At 41.0% G+C, this 19,650-nt stretch overlaps 1 protein-coding gene across 1 annotated transcript in view; it reads left to right on the forward strand.

Moving 5' to 3' along the window:
- The window catches only part of pde1a (phosphodiesterase 1A, calmodulin-dependent), a 477,849-nt gene that overhangs the window by 368,653 nt on the left and 89,546 nt on the right, over positions 1-19,650 (forward strand). Inside the window, exon 5 of the mRNA XM_048599192.1 lies at positions 15,427-15,540. Within this exon, the coding sequence (XP_048455149.1) occupies positions 15,427-15,540 (114 nt within the window). The remainder of the gene's footprint in view (positions 1-15,426; positions 15,541-19,650) is intronic.

Genomic DNA, 19,650 nt, shown 5'->3' on the forward strand with positions numbered 1-19,650 from the left:
ACATGGAGGATGGAGAGGGCAATTGAAGAGACAATACAGTCATGGAGAGAGTGTGAATGCCATGGCAATGCAGGGGAGCCAGGGAAAGGACATTGGTGATTGGAAGTGGCATGGAGAGTGAGTCGGGATTTGAGAGAGTGTAAGGAGATAGAGTTAGAAGGCATAACAGTCATTAATACTACTGGGACAAACACCTAGGGAATCTTAATAAATCTTCTTTTAACCAGCCAGCGTTAGCACTTGCCTGTTTCCATGGGTGTGTTTGAATTGCTTCTGGATCAGTGAGGCAGATTCGATTCTGCTTCCACATCCCAAAGAGAAAATAGTGTGAACAGAGGCCAATTAGATCCAGATGACCATTCCCCAGTTCAAGTTTCCCACATTAATGGCAAAAATCCAGTATATGTTAGATCATATATATGGGAGCATAGTAATAATGTTGCTGGACTAATAACCCAGAAGCCAAGACTAATGATCTGGAGATACAAATCCAAATGTTATTGTTAGGAAATTTAAATTCAATTGAAGAAATCTAGAAAGAAGCTAGTATCAGTAGTCATGACCATGAAACTACTGGAAAGTCATTGGAATTGGGGTTCATGATTGTCCTGCAGGGAAGGCAATCTGCCGTTCGTGCTCAGTTTGGACTGTGAGTGACTCCAGACGCATTGTTGACTCTTAATGAAAATGATTCGAAAACAGTTAAGGATGGTCAATAAACACTGACCCTGCTGATAATACCCACATGCTATGAATGAACAAAAATAATGTAAGTGGAAGATATTTTGGAAAAACAAAATAATGCACAATGCTGCAGTGCAACTGCCTTTTTATTTCTTTTGATACGTCTTTGATGCTGGTGACCAAGATGGATTAGTAATATATATTCAAATCAGGATGTAGAGAAACTTGAGGGTGTTCCCAATACACTGCTGGTCTTATCCTTCTAAACAACAATGAAAAATTGTATTCATAAAGCATCTTTAATGTTGAAAAAGGTATTTCTCAGAGCTGTAAAAAGATACCAATGTTGAGTGATAGAAAGATAACAAAGACTTACATTTGTACTGTTTTAACCCTAAAGAATTTGCTCTCGGTCATTATAAACCAGGTTTCACTGACAGGGTTGGGGAAAACATACCAATCATCTAGTTTTAAAGAACCAAAGGAAAAGAAATTTTTTTAAAACCAACTCCGGTAATACACAGGAGAGGAGGACGGTAAAAATCATTAGTTTGTCTCTTTCTTGCGTCCATGACATTAGTAATACATGTCAATTCTTCATTAACCTTGTCAATCTTTCGAATTTACGCTGTGCAATACCTCAGCCATTTCCGCAGCTTAAAGATTTTGGTTCACAGGTTTCCATGGTACATACATTCTTGGGGTTAGCCTACTAATTTGCAGAAGACTACTTTTACCTACTAAATCAATGTAACTTAACTCTTCACAGGAACAGCAGCAAAGTCATTGATTGATTACAATTAGTGATTAGGTACAACTGGAAAGGTTTGGGAGAGAGTACAGACTACTTAGATACCAAAAGAATTGCGGATGCTGTAAATCAGAAAGAAAAACAGAAATTGCTGGAAAAGCTCGGCAGGTCTGACAGCACCTGTGGAGAGAAATCAGAGTTAATATTTTGGGTCCAGTGACCCCTCCTCAGGATCACTTGACCCGAAACACTAACTCTGATTTCTCTCTATAGGAGCTTTTCCAGCAATTTCAGTTTTTGCGCAGACTACATAGAAGCCTGTAACTTCCTGCTATCATATATCTTTTGGAAAGTGCCTAACAACTCATGACCAACAATCTTAGTTTGACTGCAGAGTTCGTCAGCTAAAGCCTACTTTTAACCAGCATAGAGATAAAAAGGTGTAGAGCTGGATGAACACAGCAGGCCAAGCAGCATCAGAGGAACAGGAAGGCTGACGTTTCGGGCCTAGACCCTTCTTCAGAAATGGGGGAGGGGAATGGGGTTCTGAAATAAATAGGGAGAGAGGGGGAGGCGGATAGAAGTTGGATAGAGGAGAAGATAGGTGGAGAGGAAACAGACTGATCAAAGAGGCAGGGATGGAGCCAGTAAAGTTGAGTGTAGGTGGGGAGGTAAGGAGGAGATAGGTCAGTACAGGGAGGACGGAAAGGTCAAGGGGGCGGGATGAGGTTAGTAGGTAGGAGATGGGGGTGGGGCTTGAGTTGGGAGGAGGGGATAGGTGGGAGGAAGGACAGGTTAGGAAGGCGGGGACGAGCTGGGCTGGTTTTGGGATGCGGTCAGGGGAGGGGAGATTTTGAAACTTTGAAGTCCACATTGATGCCATCGGGCTGCAGGGTTCCCAAGCGGAACATGAGTTGCGGTTCCTGCAACCTTCGGGTAGCATTGTTGTGGCACTGCAGGAGGCCCAGGATGGACATGTCATCTGCGGAATGGGAGGGGGAGTCAAAATGGTTCACGACTGGGAGGTGCAGTTGTTTATTGCGAACCGAGCGTAGGTGTTCTGCAAAGCGGTCCCGCCGCATCCCAAAACCAGCCCAGCTCGTCCCCGCCTTCCTAACCTGTCCTTCCTCCCACCTATCCCCTCCCCCCACCTCAAGCCCCACCCCCATCTCCTACCTACTAACCTCATCCCGCCCCCTTGATCTGTCCGTCCTCCCTGGACTGACCTACCTCCTCCCTACCTCCCCACCTACACTCACCTTTACTGGCTCCATCCCCACCTCTTTGACCTGTCTGTCTCCTCTCCACCTATCTTCTCCTCTATCCATCTTCTATCCGCCTCCCCCTCTCTCCCTATTTATTTCAGAACCCCCTTCCCCTCCCCCATTTCTGAAGAAGGGTCTAGGCCCGAAACGTCAGCCTCCCTGCTCCTCTGATGCTGCTTGGCCTGCTGTGTTCATCCAGCTCTACACCTTGTTATCTCAGATTCTCCAGCATCTGCAGTTCCTACTATCTCTAAAACTCTTTTAACCAGCATAGTTTGGTTCTGAGTATTGCCACTTCTTATCTTCTCTGCATGAGGAACAATTTACCTGGAACATGCTTATGTCCATTAATTTGAACAAAGCCCCAAATGTTTATGTTCGCATTTCTTTAAATCTGGTGGTGACAAGAGATTTGGGAGTTAACAGACATGAGGCCTTTGTTGGAGCAACAATGTCTAATCAACGTTAAACTAGACCAGCACCAACTAAGCAGTCAAGCCTTTTTTTTTAAATGGACAATATCCGATGGTTTCGTGCAACAATGACTGATACAGACATGCCCATTCAGATATCATCAGGTCAACCTAGAAAAACCGAAAAATATATTATTCAGAGGATGTGATTTTGAGATGAACGTACTCCAATTTAATGTAGTATATCACGATATTTGAACACATAGAAGTTCCAAAGATCATGAAGCAGGGATTCTTTATTCTACTGGCATCAAGTCATTACATATATGAATAGAATTTAACTTTAAACAAGGAAGCATTTTCAGTATTGACATGGAATGAAGCATGTAGTTCATATAGGGTGGGTTGTCTCTCTGCTCCTTCTTCCCATCAGCCCTCCTTCCTTCAAAGACACCTTCTGTTCCCAGAGAGGATCTGTTTGACTGTTCCACCTGCCCTTCCTTACCACCACTGCCGCTACTGCTGCTCCAGTGCAATTTTCTGGAAGTTACTATGACATTTACATTCTAAATAGGCCATGATTTAAGATCTTCTTTTTAATAAAAGACTTACTATGTCCCAGGGGATTCTCAATGTCGCAAACATTAGTTGATGATTCCAGTTGCTGTGACACCCGATGTAATAACTGAGTGGTAAAATTATATCTACATAAAAACAGAAGTGTTAACTGAGCAATGCTTTGCAGTCCTAAGCAATGGTGCTATTGTTAACATTACTATGGAGAGAAGGTATTATGTATTCAAGTAAGGTTGTTCGAAATAGTAATGTTGTACTGTATGTTTCGCAATTGAGAGAGCTTCAGTTTGCAGGATTTGAAGGAACTGCAGCTTTTTGTGGAAAAGATAAGCAGAAGGATTTAGAGCATTGACTAGATTATGTTCTGCTACTAGCAGCTTTAGGAGTAATTTATTGATCTCGCTGTGCTAGTAGCTTCTCATCTAGTTGTTTTCAGCAGTGTAGATTTTCAATCTAAACAAAGTGGAAGCCACAGAGCAGTGCTTCTCAAATGTTTTCCCACAGTGACACCATTTTGAGATTTGAAAATCATGATGACATTTCAATGAGAACTGTGAGACCAATGGCCTATTAGAATGGGAACATGGCTGATGCAGCTTGGCCCGGTCCCATTGGCACCCATTACCACCTGGGATCTCGCGACCCCACTTGGTCTTCCAATCGGCCCCACTCCCCTCACATTGGGAAGCCCTGACTTAGAGCAGACTTTCATGTGAAATACTAGAATGCAGTTCATAGGGAGCATAGATCCACAGCACAAAACTGCACAAAATTGGCAATAACTCTTACATGTCACATAATATCTAGTATGGATTTACAAATATTGGTGCAGTGGTTTAATAAAACCAGGGATTTTTTTTTAGTTGTTGTCGGTGTTACTTGTTTGAAATTAACATTAGGTATCTGGAATGAATGAATAGTAAAGCATATGTTCTTGAGGTTTGAATTTTAAAAAATAAAATCAAGTTTGATCTGTAAGCAGTACTGGTTTCTACAAACCTTCTACTTATATTGAACAATGAGAAATAGTTTTGTTTTTCTTCCTTTCTATTCCAAAGAAGAGTTAAATTAGACTCGAAACATTAACTCTGTTTCTCTCTTCACAGATGCTGCCAGACCTGCTGAGTTTCTCCACCACTTTTTATTATATCTAATGTTTTGTATTTCAGATCTCCAGCAGACAGTATTTTGTTTATATGTTAAACTTAATCATTTTGGATAATGGAGCCCATTTGGGGAGAAAGCCCCATCAACCATTTAATCTAGTCATTATAAACAATTAAACTGGAATTAGAGATCCTTAGCTAGCCATGATCATATTTAGTAACAGGCTGGTTTGTGAAAGGAGGCTGTGATAGGAGGTTCTATCTTGTATCTTGTATTAAACAAAGATACTGCTTTCCCAGAATCAGATAGAATATAAGTGGTTAACAGTGAGAAGAGAATTTGTAGTTACTTTCTCTTCCTCTCTCCAGCCATTTTTGCAAGTGTGTGCCCTGGCTCTATCTGACCAGTTAAACACCACAGACAAAGTCTTCAACAGCTGCTGACTTCAGAGGGAAAGATAGGGATTGTCCATCAAGTCTTTTAACCGTCTCAAGGTAGAATCTGGAAAAATCATTCAATGCAGCCTGAAACCATGCAATGCAATAACCTAAAGGAGTTGACGTTCTCTTAGACACTCATAAAGATTTTACCTATGCCCATCTTGGCCTTGAGTGTGTGTGTGTGTGTGTGTGTATGTGTAAATTCTTGGATGCATGTGTGAGTTTGAATTCAAGTGATTTTAGTTTGAAGTACTGTCCATGTCTTCCATTGTCACAGTCTTAAAATACACACTAAATTAACAAGCAAATTATTTTCAAAATACCCCTTGAGGTCAGCCAAGAAGTTTGCAAGAGGTGCAAAGAGAAAGTGACAATTCTTCCAGTTCTGCCCTGGTCAGAATATTGCTGTGAAAAAGATACAGAAACCCTGGAGAGCAGGACAGAAAATCTGCAAGAATAATATTAAAAATGTGTGCTCAGGAGTGACATAATAGAAGTCTTTAAAGTTATGAGATGTTTTGGTCAAGTGGATACAAATGTTTCTTCTTTGGGGACAAGCATAACTCGTAGCTGTCATCAAGAAATCCAATAGGGAATTCAAAAGAAACTCTTTACGTAAAGAGTGGTGAGAATATGAACTTGTTACCTCAGGAAATGTTTGCAGTGAGTCGTATAGATGCATCCAAGTGGTAGTCAGACAGGCAGTAAAGGCAGAAGGCAATAGATGGTTACAATGGTAGATATGGATGAGAAAAGATCGGAGCAGGCTCAAGCAGAGCTTACACACTATTCTTATGTCTGTACATCTAGGAGACCTACGTTCAAGTACTATTTGCTGCAGAGGTGTGTAATGATATATCTGAACAGGTTGTGCTATCACGGACTGGTTGGTCAAAAGACCTGAACAGTGTCACATATCCAAATTAATCTAACATAAAAGTTTTTTTTGAAACATGAGGTCACTTAAAGTGTTCTTTGTGGCAAACTCAATCAATCGTTATACAGACACACACGTAATGCATTTGTCTTCCTACTTGGAATTCTATCCCTTTAAGCCACTAATTCTCTTAAATTTTGACATGATTTGTTCAATTATTTTCTATTTGTAGAAATTTTTAACTTGAAATGCACATCACAACTAATAAATGGTTCTTAAAAATGCAGGGCAGAAGCATGCAGTACAATTTTTTGGAAAATTGATTTGCATTCCTAATAAAGTTTGATGCCTATAATGAGATATCTGTATATGCATTGTATATCCCCCTTAATACAGTAGTGGCAAATCTGTCATGGTGTTGCTTGTGAAGAAACAGATGATGTACTGGATTTAATGACAAGAATATTATACCAAATCATACACAGTGCATTATCTACCACTGACTCGAAGCTGCGCTTAAAGTTGCTTGTCGCTTTAAGCAACCAAAATCTAATTGCTGTAATTAAGCACAGTAAAGTCAGAATATAATTGTCTCATTATGAAAATTAACAGGTTAAAATGAGTTTGCTAGTTTCAGGTTGTAGCTCAGTGGCACCCAGTATTTTTGATGGTTTTGCTTCCGTAATTGAATACTCCATCATCTGGAGTATGATGCCATGCCCTGGCAGACCAGACATCAGGGAATCATGGGATATGTGGATAGGGCAGGAGGTTGGATTTAAGCTCCAAGGTCAACAAGGTCTTGGATAATGGCGTGGGTTCAAGGGCTACATTTCGTCGTATCTCTTATTTGTTTCTATGTTCTTATGCTCTAGCAACTGGGAATTACCTGGGACTTCTTCATAATCAGACTCAATACCCATGTATAATCAAAAGTTTCTGCCACTCTTCCACCAAAATGGCAGATTAAAAGATTTCTGAGGATCCAAATGGTCAGTTTTAATAGATTGCTGTCAAAATTCCCATTAAACTGCTGAAGATTATGCAGAAGATATGCTGTATTAAGTAAGCACAGGGTGCCTACTGAAGTCAGTTGAAAGGTTGTTGCTAAGAAGTAAATATTGTAATATATATCTACCAGTTAAGAAAATAGAGACAACTCATGCTGGTATTTTATGGTTGTGTGATTTTCTTTTGTTTCTTTATGCTTTTTGAAGTATGACATGGAATGTTAAGTGTGACACTTGAAATACTTGAATATGATAGCAAAGCAGAATGACAACAATATCTTGCATTATTCTAGAACTTTCAAAGTAGTAAAATATCCCAAGATGTTTCACAGACTCATTCTCAAACAAAATTTGGCATCAAGGCTTCTGAGCAGATAATAGGACTTATGACCAAAACTTCGTCAAAGAGGTTTTAAAGAGCATCCTAAAGGAGGAGAAAGAGGTAGAGAAGTGGAGGTGTTTGCATTGAATTGAATTAGCTTCACGGCAAGGATTCAAGAGATTAGGTCAGTGCAGTGGAAAAGGGCATGTTCAGTTACCAGTGTGGCAGCAATTAGAATCAAGAATGCACAAGAGAATAGAATTGGAGGAATGCAAAGACCTTGGAGATTTGGAAGGCAGAAGGATATTGCAGAAACAGGGACAGCTAAGGCTAGCGAAGGATTTGAAAACAAGGATGAGAATTTTCAAACCAAAATGTTGCTAGACTGGGAGCCAATGTAGATGTGAGAACAGAAGTAACAGGCAAAGAAGACAGTGCAAGTTGAGCTATTGGCAGAAAGGTTTTTGAATTATCTTACATTTGCAGAAAGTGACAATTTGAAAATGCACATGTAGAGTGGAATTTTCTCTGCTTAGCAGATTCTTGGGCCTTTGGGCTTTATGTGGCTCCTGAATCCAATGATCTCTGAATTATGGGCATCTAGGCAAACCTCCCAAAGGCAACATGTAAATTGACCATCTCCAGGAGTTTCGTAAATTTAGAATGATGAGTGGGCCATGCAGGCAGCATGGGTAATCGGAATGCTTAATGTTGGGGATAGCCAGTAACTGCACCAGGAAAGGTGCGTATTGCTTATGTAGGTGCGAAACCACAAGCGTCTGTCAAGATGAACACGCCTTCTTTGAAGATTTCTTGAATTGTTAAGTATGGCCACTGCTGCTGGGACATAAGAGTTGGGGGGAATTCCATTTGACACGATAGAGTGCAGCTGTGGGTATGGTCCTTTTATTCCAGTGGTTCAGGGTAGGGTGTGGGATGAGTTAGAGCAGGTCACCAGGAAGTGACCTCCAGGCACATGCCAAGATTTCGCCTCAGTGACTGACCCATGCAGTATTGGGAGGATCCTAGTTGCATCACCAACTTTCACCTAAGTGGTACTTAATTGATACTATTAAAGCAGCCAATGGTAAACAGACCTTGCCTCCAGCAAGATTGCATGGAGGAAGAGGCATGTTGGGGAGCAATTCCACCACAAAGCTTCCTTATTTTACCTAATGCCTTCTCCAAGGCTGTCTCCATGGGATCAGGAAGATTCCATCCTGCACTTAACATTTTGATTTCATCGAGTTACTTGTTTATTTAAATTCCATGAAATGGAAGTTTGATGGGAATGAATGTTAAATTCTTAAAGAAGGAAATCATCTTCAGATGGTATATAGATACCAGTAATCCCTAGATTTTATCCATGTGTTCAGAAAAGTTTTCAAGTCTCCTGTTATGTTACGTCTTATTTGTAAGACTTGACCCAAATAAGCCACTGGTTGGAATTCTGTTGTTTGGCCAAATATGAATACTCTGTCATCATCCATTATCAACAGAAGAACCTTATTCATAACAGTCCCATTATTTCTTGGTTTAAGAATGTTTAGATTCATTTATTTAGGAACAATTAAATAATCTTTGTTCTATCCTATATGCATTAATATTATTTATTAACTTATGTTTTAATTTATTTGATAACATTTGGCTGTTAGAAAGCACAAAATTGAAAGAAAACGGGATTGAATATAACATACCATTCTGGCAGCAAGAAGATTGGAAAAATTCTTCATTAATAGTATTCGTAAGGATAATGATGATGTGAACTTTTACATTAAAATCGATACGCACTTCATTTTATCATATTTTATTATTAAGCATAATAGCTGGCCAGAAGATAAGCTGCATCAAACAGTGCCAGCCCGGTTAAATTGACCCAGTTATCAGATCTGCACGTAAAAGCTTGGCTTGTACTTTTAGCATGAAGTAATGCAGCATTTTACTAGAAATCAGGAGCTTCTGCTAGAATTTATCTTTAATACACAAAATTATGTGGCAATGTCATGGTGTTGTTGCTAGTTGCCTGATGGTCATTGATGGGGTGATAGTTGAGTTGTGTTTGACAGTCTCTTAGAGCATACCTGTAGTGCACATCTCAAAGGCATGGAGAATGTTGCGATGTTATTTGAGTGTTTAAGCAAACTTGGATCATCCATCACTTCTTCACTGAGGCACTTGTGCCTGTCTGTTAAATGGATATAGAACTCAGTCTAAACTGGCTCTTGATTATTCATCAAATTCTGCAATATCACAGGAGTAGCCCCTTAAACTCTGCCTGTTCCAATGGAACAAAAGAATTTACTAGCTCCTTACAAAGGTTTTGTTTTCAGAAGATGAGGAACAATGAAAGGATGTAAGACTATTCATCTTGTGCCAAAAAGTGCATAGGATACCCTTTCACCAATAAGCCAGAATTTTTGATGACAATTTTGACTTATTCTAAGGATCACTTTAAAAAATAATTGGTTGGGCTGCCAGCAATAAGGTGCAGCCAGGCAAATCTGAGAGTAGTGGAGGACGAAGCATAGTGTTGTGGACTATCATATTTTGAAATTTGGAAACTGAGTTGCCCACTTCTACCATTATAATTCACAGACAACATGAAGTTTATGAGCCTGCTGCATCACAAGTAGCAGATGTGGCTTAATCATGCACCATGATCCCAGGCCCATATTTGGACTCTTTCCAACGAAACCTCACCACCCCCCACCCTCCCCCAAGTATCTAATAAAACTTGCATTTCATAATGGCAGCTTTGGGAATGCTACAAGACTACACTGCCTATTAAGTGAGATAACAAGGTGTACAGCTGGATGAACACAGCAGGCCAAACAGCATCATAGGAGCGGGAAGGCTGACGTTTCGGGCCTAGACCCTTCTTCAGAAATGGGGGAGGGGAAGGGGTTTCTGAAATAAATAGGGAGAGAAGGGGAGGCGGATAGAAGATGGATAGAGGAGAAGATAGGTGGAGAGGAAACAGACAGATCAAAGAGGCAGGGATGGAGCCAGTAAAGGTGAATGTAGGTGGGGAGGTAGGGAGGAGATAGGTCAGTCCAGGGAGGACGGACAGGTCAAGGGGGCGGGATGAGGTTAGTAGGTAGGAGATGGGGGTGGGACTTGAGGTGGGCGGAGGGGATAGGTGGGAGGAAGAACAGGTTAGGGAGGCGGGGACAAGCTGGGCTGGTTTTGGGATGCAGTAGGGGGAGGGGAGATTTTGAAGCTTGTGAAATATCCATTTCAAGTTCACCGACTCCCACAGCTACATGGACCATCTCTAACACCTCTCTCACCTTCCTGGACCTCTCTGTCTCCATCTCGGGCAACCACCTAGAAATCGATATCCATTTCAAGCCCACCGACTCCCACAGATACCTAGAATACACCTCCTCCCACCCACCTTCCTGCAAAAATGCCATCCCCTATTCCCAATTCCGTCGCCTCCGCCGCATCTGCTCCCAGGATGAGGCATTTCACTCCCATACATCTCAGATGTCCTTGTTTTTCAAGGACCACAACTTCCCCCCCTCAGTGGTCGAGAACGCCCTCGACCGTGTCTCCTGCATTTCCCGCAACTCATCCCCCACACCCCATCCCCACAATAACAACCAAAACAGAATCCCCCTCGTCCTCACATACCACCCCACCAACCTCCGGATCCAACGCATCATCCTCCAACACTTCTGCCATCTGCAATCCGACCCCACCACCAAAGACATTTTTCCCTCCCCACCCTTATCTGCTTTCCGGAGGGACCACTCTCTCTGTGACTCCCTTGTCCGCTCCACACTCCCCTCCAGCCCCACCACACCCGACACTTTTCCCTGCAACCGCAGGAAGTGCTACACCTGCCCCCACACCTCCTCCCTCACCCCCGTCCCAGGCCCCAAGAAGACTTTCCACATCAAGCAGATGTTCACCTGCACATCTGCTAATGTGGTATACTGCATCCGCTGTCCCCGTTGTGGCCTCCTCTACATCGGGGAAACCTAGCAGAGGCTCGGGGACCGCTTTGCAGAACACCTACGCTCGGTTCTCAATAAACAACTGCACCTCCCAGTTGCGAACCATTTCAACTCCCCCTCCCATTCCTCAGACGACATGTCCATCCTGGGCCTCCTGCAGTGCCACAACGATGCTACCCAAAGGTTGCAGGAACAGCAACTCATTTTCTGCTTGGGAACCCTGCAGCCCAAGGGTATCAATGTGGATTTCACAAGTTTCAAAATCTCCCCTCCCCCTACCGCATCCCAAAACCAGCCCAGCTTGTCCCTGCCTCCCTAACCTGTTCTTCCTCCCACCTATCCCCTCCTCCCACCTCAAGCCGCACCCCCATCTCCTACCTACTAACCTCATCCTGCCCCCTTGACCTGTCCATCCTCCCTGGACTGACCTATCTCCTCCCTGGACTGACCTATCTCCTCCCTACCTCCCCACCTACACTCACCTTTACTGGCTCCATCCCCGCCTCTTTGACTTGTTTGTTTCCTCTCCACCTATCTTCTCCTCTATCCATCTTCTATCTGCCTCCCCCCTCTCCCTATTTATTTCAGAACCCCCTTCCCCTCCCCCATTTCTGAAGAAGGGTCTAGGCCCGAAACGTCAGCCTTCCTGCTCCTCTGATGCTGCTTGGCCTGCTGTGTTCATCCAGCTCTCCACCTTGTTATCTCAGATTCTCCAGCATCTGCAGTCCCTACTATCACTGCCTACTACGTCATAGCTTCGATGAAGGAGAATAAAGGAATTTGATTTATATAATATTATAACTCAAAGCTCTTTGCGACCATTGAATTATGCATTTATTGCTGTTATAAGGGCAAACACAGCAGCCAAAATCCCACAAAATGCATAACTGGTTAATCTCTTTTTGGAGGGAGGAATGTTGGCAAGAATATCCATAGTTCCTGCTCTTCAATGTCCTTGTGGGATCCTTTGCATCCACCAGAATGACTGGAACAGACAGAAGGGGACTTGCTTTTTGATTTGATTAAAAGGCTGCCACATCTGAAAATCCCTTAGTGCTGCACTGGAGGGCTACCTGAATACATCTGCTAAAGAACTGGATTGTGGCTTGAATCCATAACCTCTGTCTCAAAGGAAATAACACGAGAAATTGACATCTAACCTGACACTGAATATGTTTGCTGGAACCTCTCTCTGTTTAAAAAATTATATACAATCCGACACTCCATTTCTTTTCCAAGGAAAATTTCCGGTTATAGATTCATTCTGTAGACTTGTAATAAATGATCCTGCCGTACAGAGCTTATACATCTTCAGATTGAAGTTTGAAGTATAGCAGATCAGTGAAATAAAGGTAGACAACACTGTGCCAAATCAACTATCTGTTCTGATTCAGCTTAAAGTGCCAAATCATTCCAGTTGCTTGGAGCTGGGTTCTTGTTTGTTACTTAGGCAAGAAAACTCAGTTGCAGCCAAGCAGAAAATAACATGTTTTGTCATTATTCTTGCAGTAGTGACCTGAAAAAAAAGGTTTGATAGTGATTCACATGTTCATGGTGACAGTGGCAAGAGCCGGAAGTGTAATGGTAGTAGAAAAAGGAAGTGTATTCCTCAATTTCAATGGTGGAACAGAAATGTTAATAGTAGAAGATATGCTGTCTTCCTTTAATCCCCTCTATAAAATGTACAAAATTCACTTATGAGATTCACTTACTCGATTCACATTTGGAGAAGCAGCAAGTGCTAGCCTGGACTATGAATCTTATTTCAGGCTGGAGACCCTTTGAAAATGTGCCCAATTTTCATGCTTTTGAATGAGGAAACATTCAATTATTTAGGAACTAGCCCTGGGGGCAGAGAAATTATGGGAGTGTGAACTGACAGCACGAAAATTCCCAAGCAATAGTTCTGGCCGTGAATAGCATCACATGCCATTCTCAAGTACACTATAACAATAAAAATGTTTAATCTTCCCCCTGCCAGTTTCTGAGTATTAACATAACATGCTCAGATGATTTCTGAATAATTAACGTTATTGAGTTTACAGTTATGGAAAGCTAAATACCTAAACAGAACAAAGAAATGTATTTGATTTTTCTCTTGTTGAAGTGTGGTGTGATAACTTTTAGTGAGATTGAAGTTCCCTTCAGTGATTCATAGATCAAAACACCTTGTTATAAATCATTATGGACTTTATGGATTAAATCACAATAACTATAACTGGAATAAATACAGAAGTTGCTGGAAAAACTCAGCAGTTATCAGAGTTAGCGTTTCGGGTCCGGTGACCCTTCCTCAGGAGCATCTCTTCACAGATGCTGCCAGACCAGACCTACTGAGATTTTCCAGCAATTTCTGTTTTTGTTCCAGATTTACAGCATCCGCAGTTCTTTCGGTTTTTATTAAATATAATTAGAGTTACTTGCTTTTAGTGTAGAGAATTAGATTAATTCATCCACCTTCTTTAATGCTTAATAGAATTTACATTTACAGCCATGTTCTGGAGCATGGTCAAATTTGCTTTGGATGTCATGGTTCTGAATTTAGAACCACGTGTAGGTCCTGAGCAAGTGTTTGTCGTGAAGCCACCCATCAATTCAACTGAAGTGGACCCTTAATTGACTCTCTTCACAATCAATTAAGGGTGGTAGTGTGGGATGGGGGAGGTGTTTCCTGAGACATGACGCCCAATGAGAGGCCATACAGTATCAGCCAGCTAGCAAACCCACTAGAAGAGGTCGGTGCTGCTGAAGCAGAAAAGCAGATGTGAGGCCGATAATGGAGGCATGCTTGGAAGCCTGCTGAAAATATAAAATTAATAAAAGGCACTCAGTATGGACAGGATATCTTACTACAAGATAGTCAGCTAGACGATTTTTGAGAAACAGAATTAATTGTAACTTCAAATCGTGGTTTAATCACACTTAAACTCCACAGGCTTTCTTTGATAGGCTTTGAACCCATGCCCCAGAGCGTTGTAGCCTCTGAGTTACTAATCCACTAATATGAACACTGCACCTCCTTAAATCTATAGATTAAATTGCAATGTAACATTATACCAACTACGGTTGTGTTTCCTGGAACTTAGAAGTTTTGGGAATGATTTGATTGAATAGATAGTGTGGATAGAAGAAACCATTTTCACTATTTGGGAATTCTGGGCCGAGGAAATATAGTCTGAAAGTTAGATCTATGCCTCCACACTAACTGAAGTTTGAAACACCTCCACGCATAAAGGCTGGTAGAAGTTTGGAACTCTGTTCCAAAAACAGCAATTAATCCCTGGTCAATTATTAATTTTAAATCTGAGACCAATAATACTTTGTGAACCACAAATGCTAAGGACAATGGGCCAAAAACAAATATGTGGATTTAGGTCGCAAATCATCCATAATATCACTGAATGGCACAGCAAATTGAAGGATATAAATGGCCTATTTCTGTTTCGAGGTTATGGTGAAAAGCTTTATTCTGATGACACATTTGTAGAAAGACTTGTGAGTGCAGGCAAGAGGTAAAACCACATCTGCAAGCATTGCCAGACATGGAGCCTTGTCATTACTTCAGAGGGGAAAGTTGTGTCACCACTGCTTTGATCAACTTTCCAGTTCCAGTAAATATTTAAACAGTTTTTGTGTACCTATCACCTGAATTAGAATACAAACCGAAAGAACTGCCAATGCTGTAAATTAGAAACAAAAACAGAAGTCACTAGAAAAGCTCAGTTCTGAGGAAGGGTCAGAGCTTTTCCAGCAACTTCTGTTTTTGCTTCTGAATTAGAAGCTTGGCACACAGGCCAACATTTAAAAGAATTATAGTGAACTTTTTTATTGTATTTTTCCAGAGGGCAACCTAAACACTGTCAGAAATTCAACCCTTTGAAACAAATTTTCTCACTTTTGAAGCTTATTTTTAAATGAATCAGCATTTAGCTTTCTCTTGGAATTAAGTATTTTGTAAATATAATATTTAACCTGATATGATGGTTAAAAAGTTTTAATGCAATATCTTTCCTATTCAGATTAAGATGTCTTGTGAAACAACTAGAGAAAGGTGAGATTAATGTGACCGATTTAAAGAAAAATATCGAATATGCAGCCTCTGTGTTGGAAGCAGTTTACATTGATGAGACAAGGTGAGTTTCTTTTGTCTTATAATTGAAAACCAATATGGCACAGTGCGCATGTGATTTATGCACATACATTAAAGCATAATTTGTGTATACATAGATAATTATTGCATATTTCATGCTTACAATTCAAAGAAAATATTTTTCCAATTTTATTTTCCTGTAATTTCTACTGAGGTTTTATGTTTTGATGCCTCTGAATATCAAAAGATTAGACACCCTCATTCCATTTTCTCTTTCCATTTACAACTAATGGAAAGCCAAGTATGCGTTGTGCAGTTTATGTGCCGGATGCTTCAAAGTGGAATATCTCCCTTTTAAATCCCTCTGTGTGCAATTTTAGTGTGCCATTTAACATGTTTCCATCAAATTCCTGCCTGTGCTATTTTAATACAGTTGTTAATCTAATTAAGTTAGTCAACAACTGTGTTAATGCAGCAAAAGAAGTAAATTGTGTAGAACTAATTAAACAGTACACTAAACCAATCAGAGAAAAAAAAACATTATTTGTGTCAATATGTTAGGACTAATTTTAACTTTCGCCGTTGATAGAAAACGGGCATTGTACAAGCCACTGAAGTTTCTTTACAACCGAAGTACAAGCAAAGAAAACTTGGAAGGGGTGTATAACAGATAACTGATCCAAAACCGTGCATTTTCTACAATCATCGAAAGTTAACTCAGCCCTATTTTGTCTTATAGCCGTGGATATGTATTGTTCTGCTATGTATCACCAAAAAGTGAGTTACTTATCTCTGAAGTTTGTGTGGTTGAGGTGAAGTGAGGGTACTTTCCACTGCTCTGCTGCACTTGCTAAAATTAGTTCTAGAATTTCCTCGGTCTAGAAGGACATCTATGTATATATGTGTATATCTGGACTGATTGACAATCAGGCAATGAATTACCTGCTGATGGGGTTCCCATACCCTGCATGAGATCCTCAAGCCAACAGCTACCAGGAATAATGGCCTTCAGTTGCAGCAGCGTACAATAACATTCCTGATCTCGTTATGCTGCTAAAGAATATTTACAGACCTGAGGTAGGAAAATCATTAAGTTATTTCAGAAACATCTTAGTGTAAATTCATCTAGCCACAAAAAAGCACACTGTCTCATGAGTATAGCCTACAACCAGATTAGACTCAAAATGTTAACTCTGTTTTTTGCCCCTCCAAAGATGCTGCCAGATCTGCAGAGTTCCTCCAGCATTCACTGTGTTTCTTTCAGATTTCTGGCATCTGCAGTATTTTGCCCTTATACAGTCAGATTTAATCTCTTAATTATTTTTTGTTTGTTTTTATATTCATTAACGGGTTGAGAGCATCGCTGCCTAGGTAACATTTATTGCCCATCCTTAATTGCCCAGAAGCTAGTTGAGAGTCAACCACATTGCTGTGTGTCTGGAGTCACATGTAGGCCAGACCAGGTAAGAATGGCAGATTCCTTCACTAAAGGACATCGGTGAACCAGATGGGTTTTTTCCGAGAATCGACAATGGATTCATGGTCATCATTAGATTCTTAATTCCAGATATTTTACTGAATTAAAATTCCACCATCTGCTGTGGCGGGATTCAAACCCAGGTCCCCAGAACGTTATCTGGTTCTCTGGATTAACTAGGCCATTGTTTCAAATAAGCATCTTGTACAAGCAGCATAAATGTTGCGGGAGAGTCGAGAGTTATCAATTTTCTTCCCATGAGGAATTTGCGTTGTGTCCAAAGCTTCTGAGGAAGGGTCACCGTACCCAAAACGTTAACTCTGTTTTCTCCTCCACAGATGCTGCCAGACCTGCTGAGCTTTTCCAGCAACTTTGTTTTTGTCCAAAGCTTCTGATTCTACTCATTGTGATACATCATCCCCCACTTCTCTAATCACAATTTCCATTTTAAAGAGGCTACCACTGTGGCAGTTTCACGAGCCCGACATGTTCTCAGCACCTTTAGAGGTTGTTGAGAATTTATATCCTCCATGTAGTCTCCCACACTCTGTTAGGCAGAAGAATCGACAGAAGATTTCAGTTCAGCATGCAGTCTGTCCTCTGGAGCTCTCAGAGAATACATCAACATTAGTCTTTTTGATGGTGTTGAACTTTGAAGCCGGTTGTTTCTGACTTAAAACCTGTGCATGTCCACTCTGTTGCACCATATCATTTTTGGCTCAAAAGGGGTAGTACAAAAAATGTGGTGTCTTGAAACCAAGCTGGCTGTGCTGGTTGGATGCCTGGCAAGCTGTGAGCTTTGTGACATTTGTCACAGATTTACATCTGACTGCAACAGCTCTTATTCTCTTTCTCCCTTGTTTCAAATAAGCATCTCGTACAAGCAGCATGAGTGTTATGGGAGAGTCGAGAGTTATCAGTTTTCTTCCAATAAGGAAGTTTCATTGAGCTAAATCATTTAGGAGTGGAGCACTAATTCAGAAATGCAAGTTGAATGTCATTGTTTTCTTCAGCAATGCTTCCACTGTACACACTCGTCTTCCAGCTTCAGCACTGACTTGAGGCTATCTTGGTGAACTAATGGACAAACCCACATGATGCTGTGAACTCTTTCATGTATTCATTGGAAAACTCTGGTCCGTTGTCTGAAGTTACAAGGTGTGAAATTCCATGTGTTGCAAGTACTCCTTCAGCAATGTAATCACTGACTCAAAACTGTGATTCTACAGTTGCTTGACTTCTATGTATCTTGAGTAGTAGTTTACCACCATCAGGAATTTGTACTTTAGTGTTCAGAATCATACTTACCAAGACATCCTCATGATCGTGATGGAAAGAAAACTGATATCAACAATTATTTTGTCTCCTGACAATGAATTCCATGACTAATAAAACTTAATTTCATCTCTTCTAATGATTTTGAGAGTCCTGGAACCAAATAGAATATATTCCCCAGCTCAACTTCTTGTGATATCCAGAAGCCCTTGCTGTAATCATTGCAGTGCACCAAGTCTTGGGGACTGTCAGAAAGATCAATCTCTTGGCTTGAATGAGTAAATCATTCACTACACTGAGGTGTCCTCCTCTCTCTTCATAATTCAGTGTGAGAGTGCGAATTTTTGGCATGTATGCTAGCCAACATTTGTTGCCTTGCTCTGTGACATGAAAGCGTTCTTTATCAGATTTCTGTCCATCTCTGACTTCAGTCAGACACTGAATTGTTGCTGGTAGAGTTGTGGCTATTACTACTGTGAAGATTTCTCCCTTTTCCATGGAATCTATGTCTCCTAGTTCAGGCTTTTCCACAGGGATACGAGACTAAGAGCTGCAGTTGTCTACTGTTTCTATTAGGATATCAGTATTCCAGTAGTTTCTTCTGTGTTTTTTAGACTTGACACAGAAATACATCTCTATGTCATTGATATCTTACATTTCATGGATCTTGCCACTGTTTGAGGATTTCTCTTTTGTCTTTCTCTGTACAAGCTTCTAACTGTGATACTGAGTGTAAAGTAATGCTTCTTTCTGCAAAAATGAGATTAGCCATCTTGCAGAGCAATTTTCACCTGTGTTTTTTTCTGCAACATCAGCATCGGTTAGTTAGGGCAGTTCTTGCATGCTTTTCCAATCTGCTGTGTTTTTATGCAGCCATCATTCTGCTTTTAGGTGTATAACACTTCACTACATTGGTTGTTTTTAGGATATGATTCTCTATGTCACCCCAAATCATTAATAGAGTTTCTTCTGACTTCATCTCATCTGCTCAATTGAATTGCCCTTATTAAGGTTAAGTCATCTCTTGACTTTGCACAGCCAGGTAATGCCTCACCTGAGACTCTGACAACAATTCTGCCCTGGATTAGTTCTTCCTTTAGGCTGCCTCATTGGAACTGACAGCTCCCTAGTTCCTGATGGATTTCATCCTAGGGTGTTAAGAGAAGTAGCCAGTGAAATAGTTAATGCATTGCTTTCAATTCTCCAAAACTCATCAGATGCAGGAAAGGTTCCTCGCGATTGAAAAATAGCCAATGTAACACCTTTATTCAAAAGGGGAGGGAGGCAGAAAACAGGAAACTACAGGTCAGGGTGTAGAGCTGGATGAACACAGCAGGCCAAGCAGCATCAGAGGAGCAGGAAGGCTGACGTTTCGGGCCTAGACCCTTCTTCAGAAATGAT

This window comes from Rhincodon typus, chromosome 7 (assembly GCF_021869965.1).
Source record: "Rhincodon typus isolate 14 chromosome 7, sRhiTyp1.1, whole genome shotgun sequence".
NCBI lineage: Eukaryota > Metazoa > Chordata > Chondrichthyes > Orectolobiformes > Rhincodontidae > Rhincodon > Rhincodon typus.